Source organism: Canis lupus, chromosome 17, assembly GCF_048164855.1.
Source record: "Canis lupus baileyi chromosome 17, mCanLup2.hap1, whole genome shotgun sequence".
NCBI lineage: Eukaryota > Metazoa > Chordata > Mammalia > Carnivora > Canidae > Canis > Canis lupus.
In genome coordinates, this window is record NC_132854.1 from 36,880,009 (window position 1) to 36,892,902 (window position 12,894).

The following is a 12,894-nucleotide window of genomic DNA, read 5'->3' on the forward strand; positions in this document are numbered from 1 at the left end:
TAAGAGCTAACCCTTCCTACACTGAACTGCAAGACATAGTGAGCAACCTGGTGCTGCTGCCTCCTTGAGCTCACCAGCTCTGGCCCCCTTTACTGACTCAGCTCCAGTTTTCTAGCAACCTTAAATATTCCAAAATTGATCATACTTCTGGACCTTTGCTTCTCTATTTTCCCTACCTGGGGCACTATCCCATATACCAGAATAGCATATGCTTTCACTTACTTCTGGACACCGTATCAGTGGAGTTTGGTCATTCAGATTACTTAAATATCAACTCCCTTCCCTTCGAAATTCCCTGCCTTCCTGCTCTGATATTTATCTCTGTAGATGTCTTTATCTGATACACTTGTTTACTTGTTAAAGTTTAATTTCTATCTTTCACTTCAAAATGGAAGCTCAATGAGGACGTGGATTTTGGTTTACTTTTTTTTTCTTGCCACATCATTATTACTTTGAACAAGGTTTGACACATAATAGTAAAAATAACAAAAACAAGAACAACTAATACAGGTGTATATATAATATGTATATATGTTTAAATAAATAAAGGGATAGATGAATGATGGATGGATGGAATTTTTATTTATTTCTTGGAACTTTTATTTTTAATGTAACTAAAGTTTATGAATTTAAATGTGAAGGCTTTTAAAATAAAATTTAACATACACAATGAAAAATATTTCTAAATATGTTGCACATTTCATTGCCTTTTTATTCAAATGTATATGCAAAATGTATACTATTTTTTCAGTGTTCCAGATCCTTTAGTAATAAAAATGAAAGTACTGAAATATTCTAGAAACCATATTTTAATTCTATTCACTTTTACAGTAAATCACAACACAGTTTTATAGTACTTTTGTTTAAATATATATTTTTTGCTATCTCCTTCATTTTAGAGTGTCATCCCTTTCACCAAACTAGTCATTATTTTAATTCAAAAAGTATTTTTTTTTCAATTCCCATGCCATGATAGCCACTGTGTTAGGCACTATTAATTCAATATTAAATAATACATGCTCTGCCCTCTAGAACCATCCTAGCCTAGTAATATGATCTCCATTTTTCCAAAAATTACTGTTGTAAAGGAGAAATAATTAATTTGTGTTTAAGTCTAGATACACAAACATACACATAAATACACATTACCATAATATTAGCTCACTTTTGAGAATGCTAAAAGTTTCTCTTCTATCAGAGCAGAGCAAATTTATAGATAGTTACCAGCCTCTGAACTTTGATTCACACAATTCATGAAAGGATATTGAAAACACCAACCCAGAAGAGTGTATTTTTAAAAAATTATTCTCGTAAATGATAGAAGGAAAAATATAGCTATGCAAGAGTGTCTAAGATAGATAACAAAAAGGAAATATCAGTAGCAAGTGGTTTTAAATTTATTTTTCTTATATTAATTGTCTTCTATAATATGTAACTAATAAGATTTTTATAAGGATTAAATGAAATAGCCAGCTGGCATTTAGTGGGATGTCATAAAATTATAGCCCTCATCTTAGTTTCCAAGATCATTATTTAAGAAGAGAATAATAACTTTTAAAGAAGAATAAAATAATGGTAACAGTAAAAATTCTATATATAACTATTGGAGAAAATATTCCACATTTAATCTGAGAATCTATCTAGTATGAATATATTTACAGAATCTAATATGATCAGCAAATTTGTCTTTTATTTTCCCACTTTCTATGTAGAATTTTGTCCTAGGGGATCCCTGGGTGGCGCTGCGGTTTAGCGCCTGCCTTTGGCCCAGGGCGCGACCCTGGAGACCCGGGATCGAATCCCACATCGGGCTCCCGGTGCCTGGAGCCTGCTTCTCCCTCTGCCTATGTCTCTGCCTCTCTCTCTCTCTCTGTGTGACTATCATAAATAAATAAAAATTTAAAAAAATGGGACTCAGCCCTCTTGGCTCTCCCACAGCCAAATCTAATATAAAAATAAATAAATAAATAAATAAATAAATAAATAAATAAATAAATAAATAAATAATTTTTTTTCCTAGAATTACACACTAAATTTTAGGTAGACTACACTCTTAGGAACTCTAGTAATATGATCTTCAGATTTATCTATCCTAATATTTTTCAGACTTTCCAGTATGCCTATATTCAGTACATGTCATATTTCCTCTGCTCTCCAAAAAAAAAAGTGACATTTCCATCTTTCATGATGGCTAACAAGTAGAGAAGTGTAGCAAAAAGAGAGTTCACTGTGGTTGCAGAAGACAGTCTAGGGCAAGAGGTCCTTTGGTTAGCTTTTCTCAAGACTGAGAAGTAATATTCTTTTGGACTGGTAACTGAAAGGCAATTTGATTGACAGTAAAAGTCATGAAAATATATTAAATACCTTCTGTTTTGATATGCAAATTAGAAATTAGATTCCTATTTACTTATAGTAACAATGTACAGAAGGAACTTGATTTCTCAGAATAAACTCCTTGAAGGTCTGTGAATATACAATTTACTTGAAATAAAAATCACAATACTTTTTCTAAAACTATGTGTAAAATGTTCTCAGCTGTTATAAGTTCACATTACTCACACATGAACATCTGGAAAAAAGAACATTGGTAAACTATCTGTAATTTATGTTATATCTCTAATCAGAATTACATCAGGGCAAATGGGGGTCCTAGCTTCCAGAGCCATTTTTTTTTTTACTGTAGGTTTTAAAAAGATCTGGTAACAATGCGGATGAAAGCAGTATAAAAGTTTGGCAGATGCATCTTAAGATGGAAAGAAATATGGAAGTGTAAAAATGTGACATGTGTCCAAATGAGACATGAAACAATAAAATATCATTCACAAAGTTCAATTTAGGTAGGTTTAAAAGAAGAGGGTATTTCAGGTCTCTAAGAAAAAAAAATGGAACCATATAGAAACTAATATTTTTAATTTCTATTATTTTTATCCACATTTCTATAGACATTATAAGCATTTTCCTAAAACTTCCAAATCTGCATTTTATACATTTACTACTTACTATTTTATCTCAATGTTAATGGTTAAAATTTCATGGGGCACACATTATCTCAAAATGATCCTGGAAAACTTAAATATAACATATAAGATACTGAAATTACTTTATACTATGGAAATCATAACACTCTGGAAAACACAAAGTATTAGTTAAGCAATTTTCTCTTTAAAAGATTGCTGTATTGTACAAAATAAGTAATACGATTCCTCCAAATGTTTTCTACAGCAGAAAGCATTCTTGAAAAATAATTATATATATTAAATATATCTATATCTACATTAAATATGCCCACATATATAAATCTATATTTACATAGTTGTGGAAATATTTTCATAAAAGAGGTAAGAGTTCCTTTGATCATATCGTATTGCCCTGACCAGAGTGATTAACCAAACAGGACCTAGACAAAATTCAAAATAATGGACATTCTGCACATTATTTTGGGAAATAAAAAGGTATTTAAATAAAACCTGAGTCATCATAAATATGACTGCATTATTTTAGTGCCGTTGTGCATTCCTAATTCATGCAATTAACTCAGCAATTTGCATATGAGAATTTCTCAAGTATATACACTTATTGCCTGATTCAAATCAAAAGGTCAAATAAACCAAAGAGGTAGAGTGGATTAAAATGGCCCCTGAGGATCAATTAACGCCTACAAATGATGTTTCTTAAGCAGTCATTCAATTGCTACTCAACTAAACTATACCTATACTGTAGTGAAGATTAATAGACTTTGAACAGGTTATATTTGCTTTAAGAGTAGTAGTCCGTGATATTATACATAAGATCATACATACATACATAAGATTAACATTAGTGCTATATGTTATTGTGTTTCATTCATCTTTGGAAAGAAAATGTCATTACAAAATGGTCTTCATTTAATTTCCACATCCACAATGCTGTACATTCATTTTAAATGGTATCCACTTGTTTTAAAGGATATTTTCTAGTAATGTATATAGAAATACATCATTAAAATAAAACAAAGATCAACAAAAAACAAAATACAGCCACCATAATAGCACATGATTATTCCAATCGGAGCATAATTAGTCGTTTAAAAGCTTTTGTTGAGTGTTACTATATAGAGGCGACTTATTTGACATCCTAGAAGGGCTGTCAAAGGAAGAGAGTCAGAATTCACTTTTCCTGGATAAGCACACATCTAACTCTGTTTAGAAAACAATTACTAAAAGGGAAGAGTCCTCAACCAAGAAAATGCTTGGGTCTAAATGCAACTTTGTTTATTGCTTAAATGTTTGAGTTATAGGAACTTTCAGTGTGGCATATTTAACATCGATGATGGATTTAATAATTATGAAGAGTTTTGTACACGTTTATAGTTATAAACACTTGAGCATCCTCCAGATTTTTAGTATCCCGATTAATCTTTTTTGCTCAGGTTGTGTCAGGGAATTATGCAGTACTATGAACACTCATTTGAAAGATCTTGATTGGCTAAAATGACAGTTCAATTTAATTAAATAGGATTAGAATAATTGATTTTGCCTTTAAAACAAAATGTAACAAAGTGATTATTAAGATTCTTTTAAAAATGATCTTTATTATGTCAATGTCCTCTTCTTATAAACTTGGTTACCTTAAATCTTAATTTAATTGACTTGCAAGTCAATTATTAATTATGACTGGCTGACCAATCTTTTTGGTTGGCTCTTCCAGCCAGGTCCCAGCAAAGAACCTGCTTGTTCCATATGTGCTACTACTTGGCATTGGACCCAGAAGGCAGTAAGTGCTCAGTTATTTTTTTTTTTTTAATTTTGAATAGTGGGTAAATAAATTAATGAGCACAGTATTTGAAAAGGCATAACTTTTTCAAGCATTTTTTCTAATATGTAAAGCTAAGTCATGATATCTTAGTAAATTCTTTTATTTCCTTTTCTTCTTTCTTTTCTTCCTTCCATCATTCTTTTTTCTTTCTCCTTCTTCTTTCTTCCTTTCTTCTTCTGTCTTTTCCTTTCCTTCCCGCCTTCCTTTATTCATTTTCTCCTTCCCCTCCTTCTCTCCTTCTTTTCCAATAATAGTATAGTAATAATAAACAATAAATAATAAATAAATATTAAAGTTTAAGAATATAATCAATCATCTTCTTCAGTCATTTCACTTTAACATAATTTCAGGCATACTCTATATTCTAAATCCTAAATCTTTTACTTGATAATTTAAATGAATTATGTTTAAATATGTTCCTCAGCAAGAGTGACAATTGTATACAGATTGATATATATGGAAAAATAGCTATTTTAAACAATTCATTTGCAACAGTGTTTTCCACATACAAAATACTACTTTAAGACTACCAAAGACTAAGAAAATGTACTAAATATCATACCAGACTAACTACCATAGTCATCATTTGTTAAATATGAATTAATGTTTTAATTCATGTTCCCTCAGAGTGAAACTCAATATTACACATCTTTTGGATCATATATATTATTGACCTTTAAATAGACAACTTTTAAGGTGTATAACAGTAAAATCAGTATTGCAGATTAAAAGGGCTATACAAAATTTGAATTTCAGAATACCAACAAAAATGAATTTTACATTACAGTTTTTGATGATTAGATATTGATTAATGAAGAATATATACATATAACAGACATATTACTTTTGTTATTTTAATTAAATTAAAAATTATGTCAAGTTAGAAAAATCTGAAGCACCAATTTCTTTAGAAATCATTTAATTATATGTGCCTGAATTTCTGCATTACCTCTGATGGAAAGTTTTCTCTGTCCTGTTTGTGATGTGTAATTTCATACACTGTTTTCTTCCCTAAGGGAAATACTTACTTGATTCAGTTCTTGGATAAAAATGATCTGTCACCATTGTTTGCTTTAAAGGGCTTTCTTTCTTTCTTTCTTTCTTTCTTTCTTTCTTTCTTTCTCTTTCTCTTTTCTTAACACTGAATACTGAAAGAAAAGTCAAGGCAGTCCAGCTGTAGTGGCATAAATCAATATTTAAAACGCACAACAGTGATTTTTCTTTCCGTCAAAGTGGGGGAAAATGTGTGCTTAATTTCTTGTTTTATTAAAATGTCCAACTTTGTCTAGGAAGGACTTCATATGTAGCTTTGGTTTTTATTTCCTTTTACTGCTCCACAACAGGGTAACTAACAGAACAGTAATATAACTGCACTTGAATATTTGATTCCTGAGCCCTGTTGGAGGTTGCTGAAACTGTGAAGTCCATGAATGGAAAACAACCACCTTTCCGGTGCTCTTGGGGGACCTTCCTGACTCTTTGACCCCCTTCTGCCTTCAGCAAAGGTGACTGGGCTCTATTTTAATGGCTCATTAAAGGAAAAGATGAAAAATGTCCAAGTTGTCATAGCTGGAAAGGCATCATAATCCTCATCATTCTATACCTCGGTATAAGGGAAAATACATCTTTCCTTCTTCAAGCAGGAGATTTTTGCAGGATAGTAGTCTTTGGAGATAGATATTGCCTAAACTCTTCCATGCATTTCATATCACGATTTATGCACCAGAAGGTTATGCCTTGAAATGCTCCTGTATCATTTTATTCCACTTCTTTGTTTACATTGGGAACAGCTTTCATTCTAAGGCTACACACCAAATGCACTGATTTTGCAAAAGTCCTCCCCTGCGCTCAGATGCCCATCTTCATATTTCTACCGGGTGCCTCTGGCCCCCAGGGTGAAGCACTGCCTGAGTGTATTAATGGCAGACTCACCATGTAAGTGTCAGAACGGTGGCATTATCACACTTTGACACCAGCATCACTGTTTCTTCTGTGTCTCACCGCAGAGAAACTAAGGCTAAAGGTTAAAGGATGCGGTTTATTAAATAATTCAAGCCATTAACCTGCAACCTGCAAACCGATGGCAGCCTATTAAGTTTCCGCTGCCATGATTCGTGTTTGGTGTTTACTGATGCTAAAGCATAATGCCTGTTTGCTTTACTTTTATTGCTACCCAGTAATGTAGTGAGGAAGGGGGATGAAAAAAAGGTGACAGGACCCAGCAAGGGGACAATAAGAGCGGCAGGCTCACTTGCATAAAGAAGATTGAAGCCTTCCCTCCCTCCCTCCATCTCTCCGTATAGGCCCCAGTGCACATCTGCGTCACTTGCAGGGGAGGAGGAGGCGCTGAGGCAGAGAGAAAATTGTACTGTGAGGACCTTGACAGCTTCACGGGCGGGTTTTTCCTTTTGCCTCCCTATATTTTCTGGAATATTTGTTTTTCTCTTTTACACACTGACTATATATATATATATATATATAAAGCCACCCCTTCTCGCCTTGCAGAAGGCATCTGACTTTCTCATAGATACCCGGGCAAGCTCCCAGAGCATCCTTGGAGAGGCCAGGGACAGGGGCGCAGGTGCACCGAGAAGACTAGGGGGTGCGCTTCTTGGCGACTTGGGGCTCTCTCTGTGTCTCTCTGTCTCTCTGCGCTCCCCAGGCGCTGAACTCTGAGCTGCAAGGACAGGAGAGCCGACACCTTCCCGACGGAGGCTCTGCCGCGGGTGCATCCCAGGGAGGGGTCCCCAGCCGCCGCCGCCTCCCGAGCTTCGGAGCGCGCAGACCTGCCTTCTCCGCGCACCTCCATCGGCAGGGTCGCCCCTCCCGGCCGTAACCACGGGGCGCCCGAGCGCGGAGCGCGGATCCTCTGCCCTCGGCGCCCGGCTCCTGCCTCTGCTCACGGCCGGCGGGCCCCCCGCGCGCGGGTGCCCCGGACCTGACCGCCGCTGAGCCGCGCGGCTGTGCGGTCCGCGCTCGGGCGGTTGCCCCGCAGGGCTCGCAGGGCTCGCAGGGCGCGCAGGGCTCGCAGCCCGCCCGCCCGGCCGCGCCGGCTCCCGGGGCGCAGAGGGCGCAGCCCGCCGCCTCCTCCGCCTCCTCCGCCTCCTCCGCCTCCTCCGCGTCCTCCGCCTCCTCCGGCCGCGCGCTCCGCGGGCTCCGCGGGCCTCCCCCACCAGCCCGCGCGTCTCCTCCCGCGCCAGCTGAGCTCTCCTGGCCGTCTTGCGTCAAGCATGTCTGGCTCCGGGCGAAAGGACTTCGATGTGAAGCACATCCTGCGCCTCCGCTGGAAACTCTTCAGCCACCCGTCGCCGGCCCCCGGCGGCCCTGCGGGGGGCGGCTGCCTGCAACAGGACGGCAGCGGCAGCTTCGAGCACTGGGGGCCCAGCCAGAGCCGCCTGCTCAAGAGCCAGGAGAAGGGCAGCGTGAGCACTTTCTGGAAGAAGCCTTCCTCTTCCTCCTCTTCTTCGTCTTCCTCCCCGTCCTCTGCCTCCTCCCCCTTTAACCCGCTGAATGGCACCCTCCTGCCTGTGGCCACCAGGCTGCAGCAAGGGGCGCCCGGGCAGGGCACCCAACAGCCAGCCAGGACTCTCTTCTACGTGGAGTCTCTAGAGGAGGAGGAGGTGCCGGGCATGGACTTTCCGGGACCACACGATAAAGGGCTGGTCCTGCCAGAGCTGCAAGTGGAGCCGGCCAACTCGAGCCAGGCAACAGGTGAAGGATGTGGCCACAGGTACAGTAAGTCCCCACGGAGCACCTAGCGCCCCCCCCCATTTCCACTCGTTTCCTCCGCACCCCCCCCCCCCCGTGTGCGCCTCGGTACTTACTAAGCCCTACCACGTTTCAGGTTTGACATTTTTTGATTGAGAGACGGCAGCTCGGTTCTTATCATCCAAGTTGTTATCTCACTAAAAGTTTGCTAATTCATCTTTACAGGCTCATTCATATGTTTTGTTGTTGTTGTTGTTGTCGTCGTCGTCGTCGTCGTCGGTGGTGGTGTGGTCGCTGTTTCTCTCTGCCGGTCTTCAGAGCTGAGATCGCAAGTTGAATATGTGTGCGTTTTGGTGAATCTGTAAGTGGAGCGGTTGTCACGTTTCTGAGAGGATGGGGTTCCTCTGTCACCTCCTGCCATGGTGTCATGTCAGTCTTGCAGATGGGTGGTGGGAGGTGAAACTTGCTCTAAGCCCCCTTCAGAAGCATCTCATGTACTGACTGGCCTAGAAACTGACCTGGGCTGATATCCAGGATCCCTGGTCTTGAATCTGTTATTCCGGGACTAATGAGGTGGGCAAAAGAGGCCACTGGACAGCAGTATTTTCTCTCTGTGTCTTATTTTTTTCTTTTGTGAAATATGGTGCAATTCTCTATCGTAACTTGCCTTCTTATCCTACTTTGTGTTCACTTTTGCCTTGTTCAGAGTCTTAGAATTAAACTGTTGCTGAGTCCCCTTGCATTCAGCTCTCCTGGTTTGTTGGCTAAGGATGGGATTGTGTATCTTTAGGAAGCAGGTCAACATGTGTGCTTTGTGTATTTCTAATATTACATTCTTCGAGAAGAGTTCTACTTTCGAGACTTACGGAAAATCTTCACACACATAAAACTTCTAAGTTTTACATTTTTAGAGAATCGACTCATTATTCTGCATTAGATCATTACTACTTTTGGCATAGAGTGAGGATATGAAAAGATTTGCATTTAAATTCATATGATATCAGAATACATTATTGAGGAACCATAGGAACTATAGGAAAATGATAATGAATGTGTTAATGAAATTTAACTATCACTTAATAACAAATTAGAAACAGAAACAACTTTTAAACTTCTGGTTGATTGAATCAGCTTCTTATAAAGTTGATTAAGTCACAAAGGGAATGCATAGAGCAAAATAATATTATAGTCGCTCTTTAATTATTTGACAGATGTGAAGTTAAAGATTTAAAAAATCACCCTTAAAATTTTCAATTATATGAATTATTTGGATTTGAATTGGAATTTTAAGACCCTTGAACATAATCTGTGAAGACATTTATTATCACGTAATATTATTAAAGTTTAATTTAAAATGTTCAAGTATGACAAAGTTTTTTCCATATAAAGCAGACCCAAATAAAAGTTTATCTTTTATTCAATTAAGTACGATACTTAACCAAGACAGTTATAACTTTGGATACCATTAATAATATAAAGTAATTTGATTTATGTATTCACTACTTACTATAGTTTTAGATCTTTTTTATTCCAATAAAATATGTTGGCCTTTACCCTCTTTAAGGTAGAAAATATAAAACTTTTTCTTCAGTTTTCAAAAATCATAAGCACTTTGCAGTTCGCCTTATGTATTTAAAAGAAAACAGTTTAGGTTAAATATTTGCTAATGACCATATTGAAACTGATATTTTTATAAGTTGGACAGTTCATGAAAAAAGATTATTTTTAAAATTTTGTAAAGTCTTCAAATCATCTTAAAATTGACCTTCTGAACTATTAACATTTGACAATTTTTATAAATTTGTTTTATAACAAACACATTTTTCAGTAAGTGAGGTATATTTGTCATGAGTAATTTCTGAAGGTTTTCATGTAAGTTGAAGAATTTGAAAATACTAATGAAATACTGACTTAAGAAATTATAATAAACAAAAAATAAAACTAATAACTAATATAGCTCAGTTAGGGACAAAACACCCATTGGGTATAACTTCTGGTTCTCAAATTTTGAACATATACCAGTGTTTTTATTCACAAAGAGTTGTAAGTGAAAAGAATTCTGAAGATAAGCAAGTACCACCAAATCCATCTTAGCTATTGGAATGAGGGTTTCCTATGAGTTCTTACGTGTATAAAATATTGAAAATCAGGTCTTATTTATTTTAAAAATCTTATTAAGACTTAAATCCTTTAGATAAATTTGAAATTCTTACTGGACAAATGAGTTGGCACTGATAATGCGGATTTCATGAGTTCCTAAACCTTCATAGGTCATTGGTTCTATGCTTGTGATTGATGGAAGCCATGCTACTATGCTTGATAGTCACTGCATATAGATATTACACATATATTATAACTACATATGTGTAAATTTTAACATGTGGTAAGAATAGGGTTCACTTTTCAGAAGAGACAGCATTTCCAAAGTTAAGTACTGAATAAAAAATAATATGTAAAACAGTCAGTAATATGGATTTACTTTTGTTTCCATCACAGGACATGCAAAGAATCTGCATAATGTTTATAAAGATCAATGAGTACATAAACTATGTAACCCCTGCATGATAATTTTGATTACTTGGGTCATTATTGTATCACCATACTATGATGTCACATTTGATATTTAGCATTTTGTTTTATCAGTTCTGACTTACATGCTAAATCAATCTTCATGTCTAAAACAAGAGTTGGCCTCTTTTTTTTTCTCTTCATTTTCTGATCTTTTTATTCATCTGGTCCTTTGTTAGGAACATTGTTTTAGACAAGTATAAGTAGCTCAGTTGGTTTAACTTGTTGTTCAAACAGCTGCTACAGGATGCTCAGGGGAAAACTGCCCATAATCTCAGAAATTCTGGAAAGGTCAAACTCTAATGGAGTTTAAACATAAAGGTAGCAAGAAGACACTGGGAAACTAATTTATTGCCTAAATCCAGCCTTTATTTTATCCCATCCTACTAGGCATACATAAACAGACCTGAGTATTCTAACAGCTTAACCATTACACCATTAAGAATTCTAAAATACAGTAATAGGCTTCTGACCTATGTTATTAGTCATTTATTTTCTCTACTTAGTTCTGAACTTTTGTTGGAAAGTATATAATTTTCTAGCTAATCAGATTATCATATGTTTCTGGTGTGGATATTTTTACCCAAAATTCTATAGGTAGTGAACTAAGAACCAAAGGGAAATATTTATATTCTTGCAGTTTGTAGTAACGTGAGTGGGAAAGGAGATGCCATGGTCAACTGCTTGCTTTTTAGTTTTCTCAATTCTCACACAATGCTGTCATCTGATTCCGTGGCCTCAGTTTCTGTCCGTAAACTGTTTTTCTAAATTTGCATCTCAAAATCTAAACGTCCCCTCCTTGACCTCTGATCTCACACCTCTCTTATGGATATCACAGACACAAATAAATACATGTATAAAACTGAACTCATAATCTCCCCCTCTCTCTTGCTCAGTTTCCTTATTTATCTCAGAGAACAGCTCTCTATGCATTAGGTTGCAGAAGCCAAAAATTCCAGGATTGTGTTTGCCAACATCATCTTCCCCATCATTTTTTAATATTCCACCAAGCCCTGTCACTTTTGCTTCAAATATTCCCCTCCTTGGGGCATTTGGGTGGCCCAATTGGTTAAATGTCTGACTCTTGATTTCTGCTCAGGTGATGACCTCAGAGTCTTGGGTTTGAGGTCCCTGTTGGGCTCCACACTCAGAGTGGAGTCTGCTTGAGGATTTTCTCTCCCTCCCTCTCCCTTTGTCCTCCCCCCCTCTCTAAAATAAAATAAATCTTAAAAATTTCCCTCCTCTATCTCTCCTATATCCCTCCAACTCCTTGTCTACCTAATTCTAAGCTACTGTCCCTTTACAACTCAACTTCTACCACTGCCATCTACATTGTCTTCCCTTATTAATTTTGCCATCTCTAATTCATTCTCCATAGAGGAGTGAATGAAAATCATAAAATGAAAATCTGAAACACTTTGCTGCCTCTATGGCTTTCCTTTTTTCTTTGCAAAGCATTTCTGCCACCATCTGACCATAATCCATACTGCTAAGCCCTGTATGATCTGTACTTTGTCTATTATCAAGGTCCTTCATTCTCCAACCTCCCCCGCACCTTCTGTCTTCCAGACTCAGGGTCCTCCCGTAGTGTTTTCCTCTACCTTTGGGCCTCACAAACTTATTTTGTCCCGTTCTATAGTGGTTCTTCTTCCCTCAACCCACCCTTTTCTGCATTCATTCTTATTGATAATTGAAATGTCTTAAGTAAGAGCTTTGTACCTTTCTCAAAGAAGCGTTCGTTGATACCCTGGGCAAATTAATTTAAAATTTTTAAATTTATTACATCTGCTTACTTTTTGTTCTTAGAGTAACTGCTCTCTACTT

General features: G+C 37.2%; 1 protein-coding gene across 1 annotated transcript in view; it reads left to right on the top strand.

Moving 5' to 3' along the window:
• The first annotated feature begins 7,898 nt into the window (after positions 1-7,898).
• The window catches only part of KLHL1 (kelch like family member 1), a 363,308-nt gene continuing 358,312 nt past the window's right edge, over positions 7,899-12,894 (top strand). Inside the window, exon 1 of the mRNA XM_072782826.1 lies at positions 7,899-8,524. Coding sequence (XP_072638927.1) covers positions 8,025-8,524 — 500 coding nt within the window. The 5' untranslated portion in view covers positions 7,899-8,024. The remainder of the gene's footprint in view (positions 8,525-12,894) is intronic.